Source organism: Hemicordylus capensis, chromosome 3, assembly GCF_027244095.1.
Source record: "Hemicordylus capensis ecotype Gifberg chromosome 3, rHemCap1.1.pri, whole genome shotgun sequence".
Classification (NCBI taxonomy): domain Eukaryota; kingdom Metazoa; phylum Chordata; class Lepidosauria; order Squamata; family Cordylidae; genus Hemicordylus; species Hemicordylus capensis.
This window is the reverse complement of record NC_069659.1, coordinates 200,769,190-200,791,440: the sequence shown is the minus strand read 5'-3', so window position 1 is coordinate 200,791,440 and position 22,251 is coordinate 200,769,190. Positions and strand designations below refer to the sequence as shown.

At 49.4% G+C, this 22,251-nt stretch overlaps 1 protein-coding gene across 1 annotated transcript; it reads right to left on the bottom strand.

Moving 5' to 3' along the window:
• Positions 1–13,518: 13,518 nt before the first annotated feature.
• LOC128350119 (synaptotagmin-like protein 2) lies at positions 13,519–19,873 on the bottom strand. Its single transcript, XM_053307826.1, has 4 exons — positions 19,795–19,873; positions 18,987–19,086; positions 18,184–18,389; positions 13,519–13,966 (listed from the first exon to the last, which is right to left on the bottom strand). The coding sequence occupies exons 1-4, from the start codon at positions 19,865–19,867 to the stop codon at positions 13,821–13,823; spliced, it is 525 nt and encodes a 174-aa protein (XP_053163801.1). The 5' UTR covers positions 19,868–19,873; the 3' UTR covers positions 13,519–13,820.
• Positions 19,874–22,251: the final 2,378 nt, after the last annotated feature.

The following is a 22,251-nucleotide window of genomic DNA, read 5'->3' as shown; positions in this document are numbered from 1 at the left end:
ACCGGGATAACAGAGAACAAGCGGGAACCGGGGAGGGCAGAGGCGGCAGCGGCGAGGGAGAGGAAGCGGGAACCGGAATAACAGAGAACAAGCGGGAACTGGGGAGAACTCTTTGCGGCGGCGGCAGCGGAACTCTCCACCTAGCCGCCCACAGCGACGGCAGCACTGTAGGCCCGGCCACCCAGCCGCCCGCGGCACCGGCGGCACTCTCGAAAAGAGAAAGAAAACAGCAAGGAGGGAGAGGGAGATAGAAGAAAGGAAGGAAAAGAAAGAGAGAAAGAGGGAGAGAAAAGGAAGGAATGAGAGAGAGAGAGAGAGAGAGAGAGGAAGGAAGGAAAGGAGGGCGAGAGAGAGGGAGAAGGAAAAAAGGAAACCAAAAATAAGAAAAAAGGTTCTAGTGCCCATTATTTTAACGGGCTAAAAAATACTAGTTCATTCATAAATGCACTGATGCGCAAGTTGTTTTACAACCCAGAAAGTCTGAGTGAGAACTGTGAAGCATGTGTGGTGCTTTTATTTTATTTTATTTTATTTTATTTTATTTTTCTTGTGTGTGAACTGCTCCCCAAGAACTCGCAGGGACTTCTGGGTCAATCTGGCCAACCTGGGAATGCAGCACCTCCATTCCAGAGGAGATGTGTGTTAAAGGGCTTTAAAAGCCTCCTGTGAAAAACCTCCTGCAATCAAACATTACCGAATTTGTTCAAAATTCTGAGAAAACAGACATAGGCTCACCCTGCATGGTTGAAAGTCTCCTTTGCTAATCTGCAGCGAGGGTCCCATTTTAATCATTAGTGTTTCTAGTGTGTTCTGGGCATTAAATGTAGCACAAATATATAGTTCTCAATGTATATCACTATATATTGTGAAGTGTTTGTGTGTGTGTATTCAGTGAAATGTATTTCCAGGCAGCATACTTATTTTGAAATATCAGACTTAAATCCTTGGGGGCCTGGGGTGTGCGGAGGCCCTGGACTTTGAGGGGGGCCCCATTTTAAAATCTGGTCTCTGGGCCCACTCCAACCTTGCTGCGCCCCTGTATGTCGCCTAGTGTGAAAACCTCTAAAACGTCTCAGCTCCCCTGGTTGGGGCTTGGAGAGTGGCTGCTGGTCAGAGTAGACCACCATGAAGCGAGTAGAGCAATGGTCTGACTCAGCACCACCTGTTCCGAGGGGCTGCCACGACCTCCTCCTCTGCCCCCCAGAGGGGCTTCCACTGCTCCCCACCCCAACTGCTCCCTTTCCCCTGCTGCCACTCAAGGAGGCACCAGGGGATCCAGCCCTGAAGAAGCAGCCAGCCACACCCTGGCTCCAGTCTCCCGCTCTGGGTGGCTGCAGGGCTCACCTGGAATCCAGGCACTGAGAAATGGTGGGCCAGGCACACCAGCCCATGGGGCCTCTCAGCCCCCCAGTCCTGGCAGAGCAGGCTAGGGGACCCTTCCCCATTGGAAACCCTAGAGAGCTCCATGTGCATGAGAGCCCTGCCTCGCCTCCTGTGCCTGAACCCCTGGAGCCTCCCCCAAAGCCCAGGTAGTTCAGACTGATGGGCTTTGGAGACCCCTTGGCCTGCCCTTGCTGTCATTCCTTTCTGTCTGGTGCTTCTTGTGAACAGGGACCTCTTTGCGGGGGGCAGCTTATGAAACCCTGGCCGGGGCCATGTTTCTTGAAAGGGTCCCAAGTGGTCTTCAAATCCATGGTGCCATCCATAGAGACTGGGCCCGGATAACCCAGGAGGAGCAGGAGAACGTACCTGAGTGGAGCCACAGGAGTAGCCCCATCAAGGCTGCCCACGCCGCGGAGTAAGGGGCCTCCTTCTCCCTTGTCCTGTCCAGGAGAGAGGAGAGCAGGAGTGAGGATGGGCTGGGCCAGTCTGTTCAGACACACCGGGGTCAGCCCAAAGGGACCAGGAGGGACTCACTTCCGAGATTTCTCACCATGACCCAAACCGCTTTGAGAACTTTGGTGGTCGCCCCCCCCCCCCCCATTGACCCTGTTTGAGGCAGGGTGGTGAGCCCTCCCGCTGATCCCCTTGCCAGAGGAGGCCACGTTCAGCACTCCCTGGTGGCCCCAAATGGACAACCTTTGGCGTGAGCAGCAGGAGAGACCGCAACGCCCTCCTGTCACCAGTCCGGTCCAGAGGCTCCCAGGGCAGCAGCGGAACCTCCATCCCCATCAGGATCGTCGGAACCCCAGCACCATGGCAACCAGGTCAAGATACCCAGCCCTGGGATACAGCTCAGCAACGGCCACTTTTTGAATCTAAGCAAGGACTTCTGCGGCTACGCATATTTCTAGACCACTCTCCAACCAAAAGACTCCAAGCGGATGACAGGCACAGAGAAAGGAACCGAGAACACCTGAATGAGATGATGTCCTGTCCCCAAAGGGCTCTCAGTCCAAAAAGAAACCTCAAGCCGATGGCAGCAACACCACAGGAGGGATGCTGTGCTGGGGCTGGAGAGGGCCAGTTGCTCCCCCCCTGCTCAATAGGAGAGTCTCACCACTTGGGAAGGTGCCCCCTCTCTAACTCATCCTGCTCCTGTGACTTCTGAAGGGGGAAGCTGCCTGCCGGGAGCTCGGAGAGGCCAGGAGTCCTTCCCCTGCTCTGTACAGGTGGCTCCATTCTGTGCTTCCTCGCGGGAAGATAGAGGTCCTGGAGGAGGGAGGGGGCTGAGGGAGCTCTGAGCCATCCATGGGGGGCTTGTGCTCCATGAAGACCCAGTGAAGGTGCCCTGGGCCAGTTCATTCATGCCCACATGGGTCAGCCCAAAGGGGCCAAGAGGGACTTCCTAAATGTCTCCACCTTGACCCAGATCTGACCCCTGGGGGTCACCTGCCACCACATGAACCTATTTGGGGCCGGGCGGTGGACACTCACTCTGGACTCCTTGCCCGAGGCCATGCTCTGCGCTCCCTCGCGGCCAAAATGGGACGGAAATTTGCCGTGAGCAGCAGGAGAGGCCAGAAAGTCCTCCTGCCAACGGTCGAGTCCAGACAGTTTGAAGGCAGCAGCGGAACCTCCAGCCCCATGGCGACCGGTAAACACTCCCGGCCGAGGACCCCCCCCCCCAGCAACTGCCATATTTGGATCTAAACAAGGATGGCGGAACTCCCAGGCCAAGTGGTGGGCACGAGGCACCAACATCTGCAGGGTTGCCAACTCTCTACCTGGTCCTGCTCCTGTGACATCAGCAGACGCCTGACATTCAGTGCTTAAGCTAGTGAATCCGTTTCCCATCCCTTTCGGCTAGGAATGGCTTCACCTGCTCAAACTGGTCAAGCTTTTGCTCCGAGCAGAGGAGCCAGGCTACATCAAGAGGGGGCAATTCCCATCCTCCACAAAGTGCCACTTGGCACATCTTGCCGTTTCTACCTCCCCTCCATCCCCCTCCACAACGTTTCATTTCTTTTATATCCTAGTTTTAGCTTAACAATATCAAAGAGGCTTACAAACAATGAAACTCGTATTTTCTCATTCTAAGCTACCGAGGAAGAGGCCTTCCAAAACAAGGAGGTCATCATCACCATCGATCCAAAGAGGGAGGGAGGGAGAAGGCCTCTCTGCAGGGGTGTTGCTGGAGACTTAAAGTGTTCCCGAGCCTGACCCCTTTGGAGCATCCAATGCAGGCATACCCGGCAGCTCCCAAGAATGACCAATGTTTTTTTAAAGCCACCTAATGGCCCAGCAAGGAAGCAACCTGCCTAGAGAGCAGGAGGCTGTTGGTTTGAATCCCTGCTGGTGTGTTTCCAGACAATGAGAAACCCCTATATTGGGCAGCAGCTCAGAGAGGTCAGGAGCTCCTTCTCCAGCTCTCTGCAGGTGGCTCCACTCTGTGCTTCCTTGCTGGAAGAGGTCCTGGAGGAGGAGGGGGGGCTGACCCATCGATGAGGGGCCGGTGCTCCATGAAGACCCTGTGAAGATGGGCTGGGCCAATCCCTTCCTGCCCACCATGATCAGCCCAAAGGGGCCAGGACAGTGTCGCTTCCTAAATGTCTCCACCTTGACCCAAATCCGACACCTGGGGGTCACCTGCCACCACATGAACCTATTGGGGGCCGGGCGGTGGACACTCACTCTGGACTCCTTGCCCGAGGCCATCTTCTGCGCTCCCTCGCGGCCAAAATGGGACGGAAATTTGCCGTGAGCAGCAGGATAGGCCAGAAAGTCCTCCTGCCAACGGTCGAGTCCAGACAGTTTGAAGGCAGCAGCGGAACCTCCAGCCCCATGGCGACCGGTAAACACTCCTGGCCGGGGACGACCCCCCCCCCAGCAACTGCCATATTTGGATCTAAACAAGGATGGCGGAACTCCCAGGCCCAGTGGTGGGCACGAGGCACCCTCAGGCAGGGTTGCCAACTCTCTACCTGGTCCTGCTCCTGTGACTTCAGCAGACACCTGACATGCAGAGCTTAAGCTAGTGAAGCAGTTTCCCATCTCTTTTGGCTGGGAATGGCTTCACCTGCTCAAACTGGTCAAGCTTTTGCTCCGAGCAGAGGAGCCAGGCTACATCAAGAGGGGGCAATTCCCATCCTCCACATAAGTGCCACTTGGCAGCACTGGCCCTTTCTATCCTCCCTCCATCTCCCACCCCACCCCCAGTGCAGAATTCTCAGGGCCTAGTGGTGGGCATGGGGCACAAGCACCCAGGGTTGCCAACTCTCTAACCAATCCTGCTCTTGTTCCTTTAGAAGATACCTGGTTACAGAAATTAAATTGCCAAAGCTTTTCCCATGTCTGCATTTCCATGACAGCAAAAGCTTCAGTTGCTTAATTCTTGAATGTCAAGGCATTTTTAAAGGAGCCAGGCCAGTAAAAAAGGTTGGCAACCCTTCAGATTGGGATCCAGACTGAAGTCTGTTCCTGAGCACACATGGCTGGGTGACAACAGGGCCGTGCCTTTCCTCCAAGGGGCAGGAGGAATCTACCCAACATTTGGACCCCCAGATCTCCAGAGAAGCAAAGGGAGACTTCTCCACCACACAGGTGTTATGGTGCCTGAAGGAGAGGCTGCTAATACATTTGGATCATAGAGTTTCTGAGGAGCAGAAACCCTGGCAGAGCGGGGGGGGGGGTGTTTGTAAAAGGGGGTCCGGGCCAGGAATCTCCTCCTTTCTGGATCATAGCAGGGCTGCCCTCCGAAGGCCATTGTGGCCAGTAAGCCAGGTGCAGCAGATGGCTAGTCAAGTCTCACGTCCTGCTAGATGTTTCACAGGTCTACTGGCTTGGCGCCATGACGCCTTCAGGCCCCTGGGAGGAAAGAAGCAACAATTGTGTCAGGCACATTTCAGGGCAATCACACTCAGACACGGGCACACACATGGATGGTGCTACTCTGTTGTCATTCTGCGAACCCATTCTTCTATGGCTTGTCACACAACAAGGAGCCTCTGGAACTCACCGATACAGCACACAATAGACCCATCCGTCCCCACAGCAATGGTGCCTCGCAGAGCAATCTGTTCTGTTTCTTTCTTTATTGTTAAATTTCTATACCTCTTTTCATTAAAACCATCGGAAGGTGGGTCACACAAAAGTTAACACAAGACTACAAAAATCACACAATTAAAATATCATTTGCTTGTTTATTATTTTAATTATTTAACATATCCCTATACCACCCAAAACTTGCATCTCTGGGTGGTTTACAATTAAAATAATATAAACATTAAAATCATTAACATTCAAATAATTTAAAACCCAGCATTAAAAGTATTAAAACTATACAGCTAATTAAAAGCCTGGGTGAACAAATATGTCTTCAGTGCCTTTTTAAAAGTTGCCAGAGATGGGGAGGCAAGAATATCAGCAAAAAGATAAAAATACAGATCTGATTAAAAGATTTAAAAACAAGCATAATATAACCATCAAAGATGCAAAGCAACAGCAATAGAAACGGAGGCTATTCCCACGATTGCAGAAAATCGGGCTGCGAGCCTGGTGGTTCTTGAGCGGGTCACAGTATTATCAATTTTGTTACTACCCATTTTGCTACCTCAAGACCACCAGTTGCTGCAGCATATGTAGATTTGGAGAGGGGACGCAATGGAGGCACGAAAAATATTTTATGCTAGTATCCATTCTGGATTATATGCATTTTGAATGATATACATGGGGAAGGATCCAGCTAGAGTTAAGCACAATGAAAGCCCATTGCTTTCAATGGGAGAGCTGAGTCTGTGCATTGAAATATTGGAGCTTACAAGAGTTTAACGTTTGTCCCTGCTAACTTGGCAAAGAGGCACCTTTTTAACGTGGCGATTCTCTTTGATTGAGCAGGGGGAGAGTAACTGGCCCTATCCACCCGCAGCACAGGACCTCCAGTGACTGTTGCTGGTGTCTATCTCATGTAGTTTTTTTAGATTGTGAGCCCTTTGGGGAGTGGGAGCCCTTTGATTTATTTATTATTTCTCTAAGTAAATCGCTTTGGAAGCTTTTGTTGATAAGTAGGATATACATATTTGTCGTTGTTTATGTTTAACTTTGGCTGGATCAAGCCCATAATTTGTGCATTTTTTGATATATTTTTTCCCATAAATATAGTTTATCTTGATGTCTTCATCAAGGTGGGGAGAGGGCAAACTAGTAAGCTCCCTTGAGTTGGCAAAAAGAGAGAGAGAAATCTTCCAGCACTGAACAGCAGCCTTCTGTTTTTGCAAAGAGAATGCCTTAAACCTCACATTTTCCATCATTGTGTTTGTTGGAGACTGGGGCCAAAAGTCTCCTTGGAACAGCTGAGCCATGCAAAACAATAGTAAAAATCAGAGTCATGGTGATGTGTGAAATTTCCTCAGAGTTCTAGGTGGTGGCAGAATGTGGGGTGGGGTAGTGGGGGGAGAGGGAAGGGGGTGGCGCCTGCGGTTTCTGGCTGGAGCAAAGGGATCCCCACACTGGAATGGAACTTGCAGATGTCCCCTCATTCCTGAGACTGAAGTTGTAAAAACAGGGTTCCACTCAGAGAAAGTGAAGACAAGATGATGAGAGAGTCACTTGATTCTTTATTTTTATTTATTTTTATTATTGTTTATTTTTATTATTGTTTATTTTTATTTTTATTTTTTATTTTAATTGCAAATAATTCTGCAGAATAAGCTGTTGCAGGGATTCTCAGCCTTGAGTCCCCAGATGTTGTTGGACAACAATTCCCATCATCCCCAGCCACGATGGGAATTTATGGGAGGAGAGCTGGTTTTGTGGTAGAAAGCATGCATTCTTCCCTTTGCCAAGCAGTACCCACCCTGGTTTGCATTTGAGTGGGAGACTACATGTGTATACTGTAAGATATTCCCCTTAGGGGATGGGGCCGCTCTGAGAAGAGCATCTGCGTCCTTGCATGCAGAAGGTTCCAACTTCCCTCCTTGGCATCTCCAGGCAGGAGTGAGGGAGACTCCTGCCTGCAACCTTGAAGAAGCCGCTGCCAGTCTGTGTAGACAATAGTGCACTAGATGGACCAATGGTTTGACTCAGTAGAAGGCAGCTGCCTATGTTCCTATGATGGCCAAAGGCTAACATGGCTGGGGATGATGGGCACTGTAGTCCAACAACACCTGGGGACCCAAGGCTGAGCACCCCTGGGAGTCTGTCCCAAAAGGCAAAGCCACATAATAGTTATACATGGAGGGCTCTGCATAAACCAGGTGCTGAATCACTCCCCCAGTCCACACTGAAAGCCGTTTCCCAGCAGATCTAGCAACTGACATGGGCTCTACCGAAATTGCATCCAGCTTGCCAGCCCACTGTGGGAAGCTAGCAGAGGTTTGGAAAGTCGAGCTGAAATTCCTCAAGGAGGTGTGGAGGTTTAGCAGATCCCTAATGTACAGCTTTGCGTGAAAGAAAAGCCACTGGCACATGGGATGTTGGCGTGGGAAGGAAGGGGGCTCGGAGGTCTCCAGCCCTCTGCAGGAGACTGGAACTGAAGGGCCAGGCATGCAAACGGATCACGTGTGCTCAGAATATGAAAGTTGGCCGAAGTGAGTATTCATCTGCATGGCAGTAGTAGGGTGTGGAAGGAAGGGGGTCTCCTGCTGGGACTTCTAGCAGCCAGTCCTAGGTGCTACCCACCTCTTAAATCCTTCCGCCAGCTGGCAGATTGGTCTCCGGCCAGGGAGGGGTGGGTGGGCGGGGGTCCCGGGCATTCTCTCGGCTGCAGTGCTGGGCTGAGCACCATCATCAGCAAATGTCGGCTCATTCAGGGTGACCCCACCACCACCCAGGGAGAAGAACACACACCCATCCTGTTTAAAACCTCTGAGCAGAAGCTGGCTGGTTAGCTCAGTTGTTTAGGGTGTTGGTGCTACTAAAAACACAAAAGGTTTTTAGCAGGCCGAGTTGCGGGGAGAGGGCTGTAGTTCAACGGTAGAGCTTCTGCTTAGCATGCAGCAGGACTGAGCTTCAGCCCCTGGAATCCCCAGGGAGGGAGGGAGGGAGGGAGGGAGGGAGGAGCCATTGTGGGACCCTGGGGAGCTTCTGTCAGGTAGTCGGTGCTGAGAGGGAAGGACCAATGGTCTGAGTCCATGTAAGGCAGCTTCCTAGGTAGTATGATTGAGTATTCGCCTTTGCTATCCAGCCACCAGCCCAGCTCTCTCGCTGCATCTTCTGCCTCTGGCCCTTCATCAGCTTGCTGTTCCTCAGCCATGCCTCTGGCCTCATTGTCCGCATCTGATACCCACCCTTGGCTGATCCTCTGCTCTTTGCCTCCTGGCACCCCACGGGACCTCCCCCTCTGGCCTGTCTGGGTGCTCGGCCAAGATGGGTTAAGAACTGTGAACAGGATCCTGTTCAGGATCCAGATGTTGTACTCAACCTCTGGGGAATCTAGCCACACATAAGTCAGGGCTCTGCCTTCTGGGGATTTTGGAGCTCTCTTCGAGGTGGCCAGAGCAAGCTGGTGGAAGATTAGAAAGTCCATGGTCGCCTTTCTCCATGCTTTGGTCGAGTCCACACAGTTGTCTGAATCTAGGTTTAATTCGGGTTATTGTCATGAGTGTGATTGTGTGACTCCACTCCAAGGCAAGCATCTCAGCTTCAGCTCGGGCCATAATTCATCTTGGCATGGGTTCCCGCAATCAACCTAATGTTGGTAACCCACATTAAACCTAGCTTTGGATGCCGGTGTGAATCAGGCCTTTCTTTGTTGCTGCTTGTCCTAGTTCTCTTTCAATTGCTTTTTCTATCAGGGGATTGGAAGGGCAGGAGCCATTGGCTAGCAAAGGAGAGATCAGATAAGCAGCAGTAAAGAATGGATGGGAAAAGGTGATCAGGGGCATGACAATACCCTCCAGCAATCACTGCCTCTCTCCAAGGAAGTTTTCAGATTTATCAATGGGCAAAGCTAGCTTGCATGTGTCTGCTCAGGGGATACAGTTAGCTGCTAAGGAAGAACCTGGATTGATGATTGACTCTGCTAAGGGACATCCTGGGAAGAAGCCTAGAGCCCGATTCAGAAATTTATGCTGTGCAAATGTGCGGATGTCTGTACACGCATACTGGTGTTTGTGTGAATGACTGTACCTGTGTTCATGTTAAAAGTGAACCTGGATACGGGCCTTTCAAATGCAGGTTACAGATAGGAAATGCACTTCTGTACCTGTGTTCAGCATAGCTTGTGAATGACTGTACCTGTGTACAGATTTGTACCTGCATACACACTGTACACTGAAACAACCAACCAGCTGGGATAAGTTAGGCATGGGGGCCAGCGAAGCGCCGACAGAGACAGTGTTGTTGACTGCATACTCTCATGTGAGCCTCTGCTCATTTCTGTTGGAAAACACAGCCCCAAATAGGAAGGGTGCACAGGCACAACTCAAATAACCCTCAGGGCTGCTTGTGCGTTTTTCATCCAGGAAGGCCACTCTGCACCTTCAGCTGTGGAAAAGCATTTCTGTTGCATCTTAAGTACACTGGCTGATGTAGCGCAAGGATGTCCCAGCGGGGCAAGAGAACAGCCTAATAGGATTTCCAAACTAACTGCACCGGTGCAGTGGGGAAGCAGAGGGCTGCACAGCCCTCGGGGACATATGTTCAGGTGGCACTGTGCAGTTGCCTGTGGCTGGGTTTTTAAAAAACCGCTTTCAATTTAAACCATGGTTTGAGTTCCAACTTGGATTGCTTCTCCTCCACTTATGGATATAACCATGATCAGCCAAATTGGGTGTGATGTCATTTTGCTTTCTAGAAAGAGAAGCATTGTTAGCCAGTGAAAAGAGCTTCAGCCATGAGCACAATCGAGCAGCCATCACTTGCATGGTTTCCATGATCCTGATACCTGGAGAATGCGAAGTGAGTCTGTCATTGATGGCTGTAAGCTGAAAAATAAGGGATAAATGGCACCCCATGAGGGACAGACTATTTGGGGCTAAAATAAATGCAGTCCCTGCTAATAAGGGGCGGTTTATTTTATTTATTTTTACATGTATATTCTGCCCTTCCTCTGAGAAGCCCAGATCAGTGTACAAGGTTTATGTTTGTTTGTTTGTTTGTTTGTTTGTTTAACATTTTTTATACTGCCCAAAACTTGAGTCTCCGGGCGGTTTACAATTAAAGTTGCCCTGAGGTTACATCACCCTGTTGGTAACCTTAACTGAGGGCATCCTGGGGAAAGGGAGTGTCAAAAAGTACTGCTTCCCCACTGCAGTGGGCATTTTTTAGGCAAGTTGCACTGGACTGCTCTTTCACTGCACCAATACTTCCTTGCTCTGAATATCAGCCAGGATCCTTCCCTTCATCATCATTTCCTTCACCTTTTATTTTCCAGAATTCAGAAGATGATTGACTGGGGCAAACCTTCTTGGAAACTGCCATTCACCGAGTCAGGCCATTGGTCCATCTAGCTAAGATTTGTCTACATTCTACACTGACTGGCCGCAACTCTCCAAGAATTTCAGGCAGCAGTCTTTTTCTGGAGATGCTACCAGGGCTTGAACCTGGAACCTTCTTCACGCAAGCATGCAGATGCTCTTCCACGGAGCTATGGGGCCATCCCTTAAGAAGAATATCTTCCAGCATTCACTTGCAATTGCCCATCCAAATGCAAACCAAGGTGACTCCTGCTTAGAAAAGGGACAATTCTTTTGGATGGGGTTGGGGACCCCAAAACACCACTTTATGTATGTATGTATGTATGTATGTATTACCTTTTATATCCCGCTCTTCCTCATGACAATTGTAATAAAATAAACTATAAACATATTTACACAATTTCTTCCCTGCTCTCTGGGCATCTACCCAATGTCACATAAAATCTAAGGTATAGATGATGGAGCTCTACCGTCTGAAGATGTGTCTGGCTGATCCAGTCTGCATGTTGCAGACCATTAATACAGGTTTGCAGTGGAGAGAAAAAAATAGCAAAGTGTTTCAGAATGAAGAACTGAGAAGGACAAACAAAATCTTTTGGTTTATTATGTATCAGTTAAACATCAAGACATGTTTTCATAGGTGTAAGGCACAAGGCCCTACAGCATTAAGAAACATTTTTCCTGCTTCCCAGTGAAATGCATAAAAGTCATATAGCCAGGTTGTGAAGCGTAGAGAACAAGGACAGTATCTTCACACTTGTCAAAAGCCTTCCAGGCCTGTTCATGACATTGACCAGTACCTATTTTGCGGGTTTATAAAGTGTTTTCAACTGTTAAAGTAAAAGTATTGCCACGTATTTGCCTGATCATCCTGCAAAGAGATTGAAGGACAGCGTAATCTGCTACTGTGATTACTATTAACCACAGTATTAAATATTAATTAATATCCTATAAAGCACTCTCTCTTAAATTAGAGTTCATTGAAACGCAGATTATGAAATGAACAGAATAAAGTGCCAAATATTTGCCCCTGATGAAGGTAAGGGACATCTTGGTTATATGAACATACCCGTTACAAAGAGAGTTATTTGCATAGGTTTGCCTTAACAGGAACGGCAAGGAAGGAAGGGAAATCTGAGTAATGACGTTTAATGCGTCCACTAAAGAGCACAGCTCTGTCAAATAAATAAAGCCTTTGGATGCCAGAGGAGAGACCACAACTCAGTGAGAGAGAACATGCCTGGCTTGTCAAAGATCCATTCTTTGCAGACATCATATAAAGAGGAGAGCTGGTCTTGTGGTAGCAAACATGATGTCCCCTTAGCTAAGCAGGGTCTGAATGGGAGACCACATGTGAGCACTGTGAGATATTCCCTTCAAAGGATGCAGCTGCTAAGAGCATCTAGGTTCCAAGTTCCCTCCCTGGCTTCTCCAAGGTAGGGCTGAGAGAGACTCCTGCCTGCAACCTTGGAGAAGCCGCTGCCAGTCTGGGTAGACAATACTGAGCTAGATAGACCAATGGTTGGACTTAGTATATGGCAGCTTCCTATGTTCCTATGACTGAATATACAGTTTCAAGTAGGTGGGTGGGGGTGGGAAAGGCCCCCACCTGAAGACCACTGCAGCCAGTTAGGATATAGTCAGGTAGGGTTTATCAGCCTTGGGTCACCAGCTGTTGGGACTACAACTCCCATCATCCCCAGCCACCATGGTGGTGACAATTGCAGTCCAACCACATGTGGGGATTACAATGGCATCGGCTGAGAACTCTTACAGCAGAGGAAGGCTTAATTCTTCTGTGGCCTGTCACCCGGCCCCCTTACTAGATTCTCTGTGGTCTAAACTTACGAAGCAAGAACACAGGCATTCAGGATTTTGCAGCAGTTAAGGTGTAAGTTGCCCGTATTAAATTCTTGAGGGGTAGCCATGTGAAGTCTGTTACAGTACCCCAACATTAAATGATTTCAACCTTGGACCTTCTCCAATCTTGTACCAGTCAGACAGACTGGTGGATTTATTGCAACAAATGTTTTTTGGACAAGAGGCTCTTTCACCAGGGACCCCAATAAATCTGTTCGTCTTTAAAATCCCACAGGAATCCCTCTTGGGGTATGCCCCTTCCCCTTTAAGAATGTAGGAAGTACCTTGTTGGATTAGACTGTATTCAACACTTGTTTCCAGGGGTCAGCACACAAAAGGTCAGAAATGGGATTGTGGTCCGATAGCAGACTGAAGTGCTTCCTGGAGACTCGCTAATGAAATATTTTTCATTATATCAAACCATTAAAATCTTCAGCATTCTGAGCCCGATTCAAACATTATGCTGTACATGTGTTTGTGTGAATGACTGTACTGTACCTGTGTTCCTTTCAAAAGTGAACCTGGATACAGGCCCTTCAAATGCCTGGTATAGAGAGGTACTTCTGTACCTGTGTTCAGCATAACATGTGAATGAGTGTACCTGTGTACAGATCTGTACCTGTATACATTGTGCACCTGTACAAGTGCTGAACATAACATGTGGATGGGAGATGAATGCCAGCTCCTGGAGAACCCTCAGTCGATCCTGGAGAGCTGGTAACCCAGGCATATCCTAGTACAGATTTTTCATGTTTCATTTGCATCATGGTTTGCTTCAACTTTGTTGTGATACTGTGTGTACTGGTGGCTGTACTAGCCAAAGTTTTGTCATAACTTCCTCTATGGGGAGGCACAAACGAAACAGCATCATGGACACTGTAATAAAATAAACTATAAACATATTTACACCATTTCTTCCCTGCTCTCTGGGTACAAACCCAAAGTCGAATAAAATCTAAGGTCTAGATGATGGAGAGGTGACGAGCAGCAGGTCTTTCAGCTAGCTGGGATGTAAAATCCGCTCAGTCCTCTCTTGGGATGAGTAATAATACCTTGTCCTTTCGAAGTGCATTGCACAGGCAATCCTGAGGTCAGCCAGCTTTGCATTGGCCCTCTTCTCTGTGTAAACGGTTCTCCGTTCCTCTGTGGGCTGCTGCCAGCTGTTCATTTCAGCTTCCTTTTTCCAGCCAGAGAGCGCAAAGGCAGGGACGCTTCAATCCATTCATTCGCCGTGGTCATCATTTCCTGCCAAAATGCGACCTCCTCTTGTGTGGAGTCCATCCAGTCAACGGCAATCCCATAGCTGGAGCCTTTGAAAGAAACAAGAAACAAGTGAGCCTCGGGGAGGAGGAGAGCTGGTCTTGGGGTAGAGAACGTGAATGGTCCCCTTTGCTAAGCAGGGTCTGCCCAGGTTTGTATTTGGATGGCTGTCTACATGTGAGTACTGTCAGATATTCCCTTTGGGGGATGGGGCGGTAGTTCAGTGGAAGTAGGGCTGGAGAGACATCTGCTTGAAACCTTGGAGAGCTGCTGCCAGTCAGTGTAGACCAGGGATTCTCAACGTTGGGTCCCCAGAAGTTATTGGACTTAAACTTCCATAATCCTCAGCCCCAGCGGCCTTTGGTTGGGATAATGGGAGTTGAAGTCCCATAACATCTGGGGACCCAACGTTGAGAATCCCTGGTGTAGACAATACTCAGACAGACAGACCAAGGGTCCTATGTCTGCTAGGCTGACACCATGCATTTGATCATGAGGACTCGAGGGAATGTGCTAAAATGAATGACAGGGAATGCCCACTGTAATACCCTGGTTCCTTCCAAATGGCCATAGGAATGCATGGCATTTCCAAATGGCCATTCGGTGCATTTCATGGCCATTAGGAAGAAACCAGTGCATTTCAGTGGGCATTCAATGCCATTCATTTTAGAATGCCCACTGTAGGACTTGCATACAGAAGGTCCTCGGTTCAATCCCTGGCAGCATATCCAGGTAGGGCTAGAAAGATTCCAGCCTGAAACTTTGGAGAGACGCTGCTCGTCAGTGTAGAGCAGGGATTCTCAGCATTGGGTCTTCAGATGATATTGGACTTCAGCTCCCATAATCCCCAGCCAAAGGCCGCTGGGGCTGGGGATTATGGGAGTTGAAGTCCAATAATATATGGGGACCCAACACTGAGAATCCCTAGTGTAGACAGTACTAAGCTAGATGGACCCAGGGTTTGACTCAGTATGAGGCAGCTTCCTATATTCCTACGAACTGCTGTATCAGCGGCTATGAAAAGGGGCAACCTATGATCGTGCTCCTTTTTTGAGAGGTCATAATCTCTGCTGCAAGCAGTCACGTTCATGGTAGGACTGTGTGTATCATAGGAACATAGGAAGCTGCCTCAGGCTGGGTCAGACCATTGGTCCATCTAGTTCAGTCTTGTCTACACAGACTGGCAGCGGCTTCTCCAGGACTGCAGGCCAGAGTTTCTCTCCGCCCTGTCTTGGAGTTGCCAGGGAGAGAACTTGGAACCTTATGCATGCAAGTAAAAAGATGCTCTTCCACTGAGTTATGGAACCTGCTGCATGCAAGTGTGCAGGTGCTCTTCCCAGAGCGGCCCCATCCCCTGAGGGGAATATCTTACAGTGCTCACACATGTAGACTCCCATTCAGTGCAAACTAGGGTGGACTCTGTTTAGCAAAGGCGGCAATTCATACTCGTTACCACAAGACCAGCTCTCCTCCCTTAATGGTGTTCCTTGTCAAACACAGAAGAAAAGCACCATTGACTGTCTAAAATGGAAATACCCTATGGAAGATGACTCTGAATTTAAGACGATCCCCTTAAAAAGTAGAGGCTACATTCAAGTTATACCTACATTGACTCAAAAATAACAGGACTCTGAATATAAGATGACCTCCTGATTTCTAAGATCAAAATACTTGGAATAAACCTAGTCTTGTATTCAGGTAAATACAGTATAGTCACAGCGGTTAGATCTAGCTGTTTTTCTTGAGCGACCTGAGGTTTGCCAGCCCTGCCCTCCAGGATCCACTACTGAAAGTAATCCTGGAGGTTCTTCTGGCCTGGTGTGGTGACAGATATTGCATTACAAAAATGGGAGCAGGGGGAACCTTGCAGGAAGAGCTCCAGTCAGGGTTGGCAACCCTGTTACTCAAGGCCACTCATTTAACCCACAGGCTCTTCCAGGCTCAACGACACTGGTCTCGGAAGCAGGGATGGCCGACTTGAGACTCTCCAGATGTTGGTGGACTACAACTCCCATTGTCCCCAGCTGCAGCACATATATATCACAGCAGTTCTCAGAGCAGTTTACATAGCAAAAGGGATGAGGAAATGGCTCTCTGCTCCAGAAGAGCTCATGGTCTAAAACAAGCTGAGAGAGAGAGGGGTGGGTGACGCGGAGAGATCCTAGCAAGAGCCACTGGGAAGGCTGCTATACTTTGTGTGCTGAACAGGGCCAGCTACTCTCCCCCTGCTGAATGGAAGAGAGCCGCCATTTTGGAAAAGTGTCGTTTGGCTCAGTCAGCAGGAGCCCCTGGAAGGAGGGCGGCCTTTGCCTGAGGGGGCTGCTCCTTCATTATTCGCTGAGCAGCTGCTGTCCTCTCTGTTTTTCCACAGAAAAGTTCCCAAAGGAATTTCTATAGCAACAGCAAGGAGAAAAGATGGTTCCCTGCCCCAAAGAGGCTCCCAATCTAAGGGAGGGAGACACAAGGGAGACCCCCAGCAACTGGGAGGGATGCTATTCTAGGCTGAATAGGGCCAGCTGCTCTCCCCGGCCGCCATTTTGAAAAGGCGCTTCTTGGCCCAGCAGAGGCCCCTTAACGAGGCCGACCTTTGCCTGAGGGGGCCGCTCATTCATTATTCACTGAGCAGCTGTCCCCTCTGCTTTTCCACTGGAAAAGTCCCCAAAGCAGTTTCCAAGGCAACAGGAGTGAGAAGATGGTTCTCTGCCCCAAGGGGCTCACCGTCTAAAAAGAAAGACAAAGGAGAGCCCAAGCAACAGCCACCTAGGCTGGGCTGGACAGGGACAGCACCTCTAAATGGAAGAGAGCCGCCATTTTGAGAAGGTGCCCCCTAGCCTGGTCAGCAGGTACTTAACGAGGCCGACCTTTGCCTGAGGGGGGCTGCTCATTTATTATTTATGGAGCAGCTTTCCCCTCTGCCGTTCCACAGAAAAGGTTCCCAAAGGGGCTTCCACAGCAAAAGGCATGAGTAGATGGTTCTCTGCCTCCAAGGGGCTTGCAGGCGAAAAAGAAACACCAACGAGACGCCAGCAACAGCCACTGGGAAGGACACTGGGCTGGGCTGAATAGGGACAGTTGCTCCCCCTCTTGTGGGATACGAGAGAGCCGCCATTTTGAGAAGGTGCCCTTCGGCCCAGTCAGCAGGGGCCCCTTCAGCAAGGCCGGTCTTTGCCCCACTTCTTATTTATCCCCCTCACTTGTCTACCCTGCTTCTCGAGCAGAAAAATTCCCCAAACAGCTTTCATAGCAAAAGCAAGGAGAAGATGGTTCCCTGCCCCACAGAGACACAAGAGAGACGCCAGCCAACAGCCACTGTAGGGACAGTGTACTGGTCTGAAGAGGGACAGTTGCTCTCCCCCTGCTAAATGCAAGAGAACTAGACCACTTTCTAAGAGGTGCCTCTTTCCTCAGTTAGCATGACTGCTGCATTTCACCATCATCTTAAGCGACAAATTGAAACAAACTCTTGCACAAATATATCAATAGGATCATATAGTCAAGAATGACAGGGAATGCCCACTAAGATGCACTGGTTAGAAACATAGGAAGCTGCCATATACTGAATCAGACCATTGGTCTACCTAGTTCAGTATTGTCTTCACAGACTGGCAGTGGCTTCTCCGAGGTTGCAGGCGGGAATCTCTCTCAGCCCTGTCTTGGAGATGCTAGTGAGGGAACTTGGAACCTTCTGCTCTTCCCAGAGCAGCTCCATCCCCTGAGGGGAATCTCTGACAGTGCTCACACTTCTAGTCTCCCATTCATATGCAACCAGGGCAGACCCTGCTTAGCTAAGGGGACAAGTCATGCTTGCAGCCACAAGACCAGCTCTCCTCTCCTCTCCATTGGCCATTCAGAAATTCCATGCAGTCCCCTTGCCATTTGGAAAGAACCAGTGCATTTTAGTGGGCATTCGCTGTCATTCATTTTAGGATGTCCTGACCCAAGTCCAGTGTACAACTTGCATGCTGATGGCTTCAGGTTCAACCCCTGAAATCATCCGGGCTATGTTAGTCATGACTACATCCTACTAAAATTAATGGGAAATTAATGGGAAATGAACGGTACTCATTGATTTCAATGGTGCAGAGGCCTGGCTTGCTGTGAATTCTAATTTCCGCCCAGCCACGCTTCTGAAGAGAAGCCCTTTCCATTTTGATTTGCGGTCCAAAACATGCCCTTTGGATGTCTGCTCTCCCTGTTTATATTTTCTGGGCAAGGAGAACATGTTTCATGTCGAAACTGGAATGAGGCGAAAGGGCCTCGTTATTACCTGTCCCAAGTCCCAGCCGGATCCCTCCCAGAAAGTGATTGGTCAGTTTCTCATGATCCCAGACGGTCAGCTCGACACAGGCATCCTTCAGATCTTCTGTATGAAAGCCGTCGTACACGATGGTGTGGTTAAACACCGGGTTGGAGTCCCTCTGGACAATGCGGGTCTTCTGGTAGCTCTTTTTACTGGTGTCTGGAAGAACGTAGCTTGCAAGGGAGAAAGAGCATTTGACATCAGGCAGAATGGCGACAGAGAAATGTCATCTTCCACTTATTTTTTCCAGTCATTCAGCTAAGCAAACAGAATTCAAGCCCTCCGGAGCCTAGCTATTACTATTTATTATTACTTTAATATCCACGATGGAACTTGGATCCCAAGCCAAGAGAGCGGAGTTCATAGTGGCAACATTTAACACACTTAAGAGGCCTGCTGGGATAAAAAAAATATCAAGAGATGATTGGAAAACGAGCAGGGAAGGCACCACCAAGTGCACCTCAAGTGGCAGGGAGTTCTACAGAGTGGGGGATCCGAAAAAGCTCTGTCCTGCATCGCCACCAACTGAGCATCAGACAGAGGTGAGAAACAAAAAGAGGGCTTCCCTCATGGATCTTATATGGTGGGTGGAGTCATGTTCAGATATGTTGGCTCTAAACTGCTTAGGGTTTAAAGTGGTAGGGACACCTCTGAGCATTTCTTTGTCAGCGAAGGTATGTGTGATGAATGAGCACCATGGAAGCATATGGTTGTGCTTGCTTGGGTCCGTGTGGGTATGAAATCCACCCCCCGCCCCATGACACACCTACCATTTCACAAAGGAGTCCACTCCGGAGGGACGTAACTGGGGCAGATCTTTGGTGTCCTTGACCCAGATATGGACCTCCCCAGACGGAGGGGTCTTTCGACCTGCCATGAAGGATCAAGAGACATAGTTGGTTGGTTGCCAAGAAGTATGGTAGCTTCCTTCATCCAAAAGTCTTAATAAAACAGATCCCAATGGACAGTAAAATGTGCTATAGTGGATAAACTGGGGCAGGTAGATTCCTGTTCACATCCCTGCTCATTAGCGGGGCTCACTGGTGACCCAGTTGCTCTCACTCAATCTCGCCTACCTTGCAAGGTTGTTGTGAGCATAAAATAGGAGGGAGACTGTGTGTACTGCCCTGTGCAAGGAAAACATGACATTGATAACAAGTGAAACCATTCTTTACTTTATAATATGGGGTGGGGCCATAGATCAGTGGCAGAGCATCTGCTCCGTATGGAGAAGGCTGCAGGTTAAATATTTGGCAGCATCTCCAAGAAGGGCTGGGAAAGACTCCTGCCTTGGAGAAGCCGCTGCCAGTCAGTGTAGACAATGCTGAGCTACATGGACCCAGGGCCTGACTAGAAGGCAGCTTCTTGTGTTCCTATGAGCACTCCTTGATCTTTGGGGGATAGGGCAGGTTGGAGGTTCAAACCTTGGTAGTATCTTTGGGTAGGGCTGGGAAAGACTCCTGCCTGAAACCCGGGAGAGAGCCGCTGCCAGTCCGTGCAGACAACACTGAGTTAGATGGGCCACTGGCCCGACTCGGGATAAGGCAGCTTCCTATGTTTGTATGACTTCCATCTCACCCAAGAAGCTGTTCCTCCCCAAAGGGTCATTGTGCCACACCGAAAGACTCAGCTTCCGAATCAGCAGAACCATTTTCTCTATTTTATACTGCCGAGAAGGAGAAAGAGAGTTTAGGAACATAGGAAGCTGCCAGATACTGAGTCAGACCCTTGGTCTATCTAGCTCAGGATTGTCTTCACAGACTGGCAGCAGCTTCTCCAAGGTTGCAGGCAGGAGTCTCTCTCAGCCCTCTCTTGGAGATGCTGCCCGGGAGGGAACTTGGAACCTTCTGCATGCAAGCAGGCACTTGCTTTTCCCAGAGCAGCCCCATCCCCTGAGGGGAATCTCTTCCAGTGCTCACACGTTTTCCCTCATCTGCAACCAGTGCTGACCCTGCTTAGCTAAGGGGACAAGTTGTGCTTGCTACCACAAGACCAGCTCTCCTCTCCTTGAAACATGCATGCGTTTTGCTTTTAGGAACATAGGAAGCTGCCTTCTATCAAGTCAGACCCTTGGCTCATCTAGCTCACTCTTGTCTACCCAGACTGGCAGCAGCTTCTCCTACATTACAGGCAGGAGTCTCTCTCCTAGCCCTACCTGGAAATGCTGCCAGGGATTGAACCTGGGACCTTCTGCATGCAAAGCAGATGCTCTGCCACTGAGCTGTGGCCCCATATCTTATTGCACTTACATGTAGCTACGCATCTAAATGCAAACTAAGGCAGACCTTGATTAGCAAAGGGGACAAGTCATGGCTGCTCCCACAGGGCCAGCTCGCCTTCCCTTTTCTTCCTGTTCTCCCAGTTACATCATACCACAGGGCCCAGTTAATGGTCTGGCAGCTCCTTGGTCAGCATTCCTGTGGAAGATGGTGGAAGGCGATGCAAGTTGGTGGAAGACAGGCACGTAACAATGATAGGGCAAGGGGAGACAGTTGTCTGGGGGCCCCACTGCCTGGAGGGGCACCCCAGGGGCACCTCATGTGACTCCCCATTGCCCCCTGCCCAGCCCCATAGCCTCTCAGCCCCTTGCCCTCTTGGCCCCCTCTCCTGCTGGTCCTCCTGCTCGGCCATCCAAGCAGCAGGCAAGCTGCTTTTCTCCCGGGCGCCTCTCAGCGGATCGGCGGGTGGGCGGGGCTTCCACGGAGGCCTCCGTGTAGGCCGCAGTGAAGCCTGAACTCGAGTAGGGCCCAAGCCAGCCAGGAAGGGGGAGGCAGCCAGAGTGTTCTCTGCAGCAGAAGACCCCTTGGTGCCCTGCTTAACCCAGACCAGCATTTTCCAGGTAGAGTGTGAACTCCTTTTTGTGGTTACCTTTCCCGCCCCCCCCCCCCCCCCATATATAGGGATCTGCTTGCCATAGAGCTTGGATATGGGGGGGGGGGGGGACCGAGAAGTCTCTGAATATTTATTTCGAAACAGCTTGGAAAATTTGCTGACTTAAAAAAACTATCTAAAAAGTCCTATAAGTGGCTTGTTTCATGGCAGAAAATTGCAAAAACTTCTGGAACAGTATTTTATTAATTTTATTTATTCATTCATTCATTTATAAATGCACTTATGTTCAAGTTGTTTTGCAACCCAGGTCTGAGTGAGAACTGAGACATGAGTGAGAACTGTGACGCATGTGTTGTGCTTTTATTTTATTTTATTTTTCTTGTGTGTGAACTGCTCCCCAATAACTTGCAGGGACTTCAGAGTAAATCTGGCCAACATGGGAATGCAGCACCTCCATTCCAGAGGAGATGTGTCTTAAAGGGCTTTAAAAGCCTCTTGTGAAAAACCTCCTGCAATCAAACTTGACTGAATTTGTTCAGAATTCTGAGAAAACAAACATAGGCTCACCCTGCATGGTTGAAAGTCTCCTTTGCTAATCTGCAGCGAGGGGCCCATTTTAATAATTCATCTTTCTAGTGTGTTCTAGGCATTAAAAGTAATACAAATGTATAGTACTCAATGTATATCACTATATATTGTGATGTGTGTGTGTGTATTCAGTGAAATGTATTTGCAGGCAGCACACTTATTTTGGAATATCAGACTTAAATCCTTGGGGGCCTGGGTTGTGCGGAGGCCCTGGACTTTGGGGGGGGGGGCATTTTAAAATCGTGTCTCTGGGCCCAGTCCAACCTTGCTACGCCCCTGGTGGAAGAAAAAAGAGAGAGAGAGAGGAAGCAGCCACCTTCTTCTCCTGACTCTAACAGAAAGTGTCTGATCCCAGCCCCAAACAGCTGTGATATATTCAGAATTATATTTAGCAGGCGAAGAGCAACGGCCCCTATTCAGCCCAGCATAGCATTCCTGTTATCAGGGGCTGTTGCGGGTGTCTCCCCTTTATTTATTTTTTTAAAGACTGTGGGCCCTTTTGGGACAGGGAACTATTTTCTTGTTCCTTTTTTAAACATTTGGTCACTTATTTTGTTGTTGGAAAGAGGCACAGTATAGTGGTGGTGATGATAATATCATGGCTTACATAAGAAG

What these genes read in the sequence shown, in the direction of transcription:
- LOC128350119 (XM_053307826.1), bottom strand. Translation starts at nt 19,867, where the DNA reads ATGGTTCTGCTGATTCGGAAGCTGAGTCTTTCGGTGTGGCACAATGAC. An exon ending in GTGGACTCCTTTGTGAAATG is followed by an intron (nt 18,390 to 18,986) that starts GTAGGTGTGTCA and finishes CTCCCTTGCAAG; the next exon opens with CTACGTTCTTCCAGACACCA. An exon ending in CCGGCTGGGACTTGGGACAG is followed by an intron (nt 13,967 to 18,183) that starts GTAATAACGAGG and finishes TTTCTTTCAAAG; the next exon opens with GCTCCAGCTATGGGATTGCC.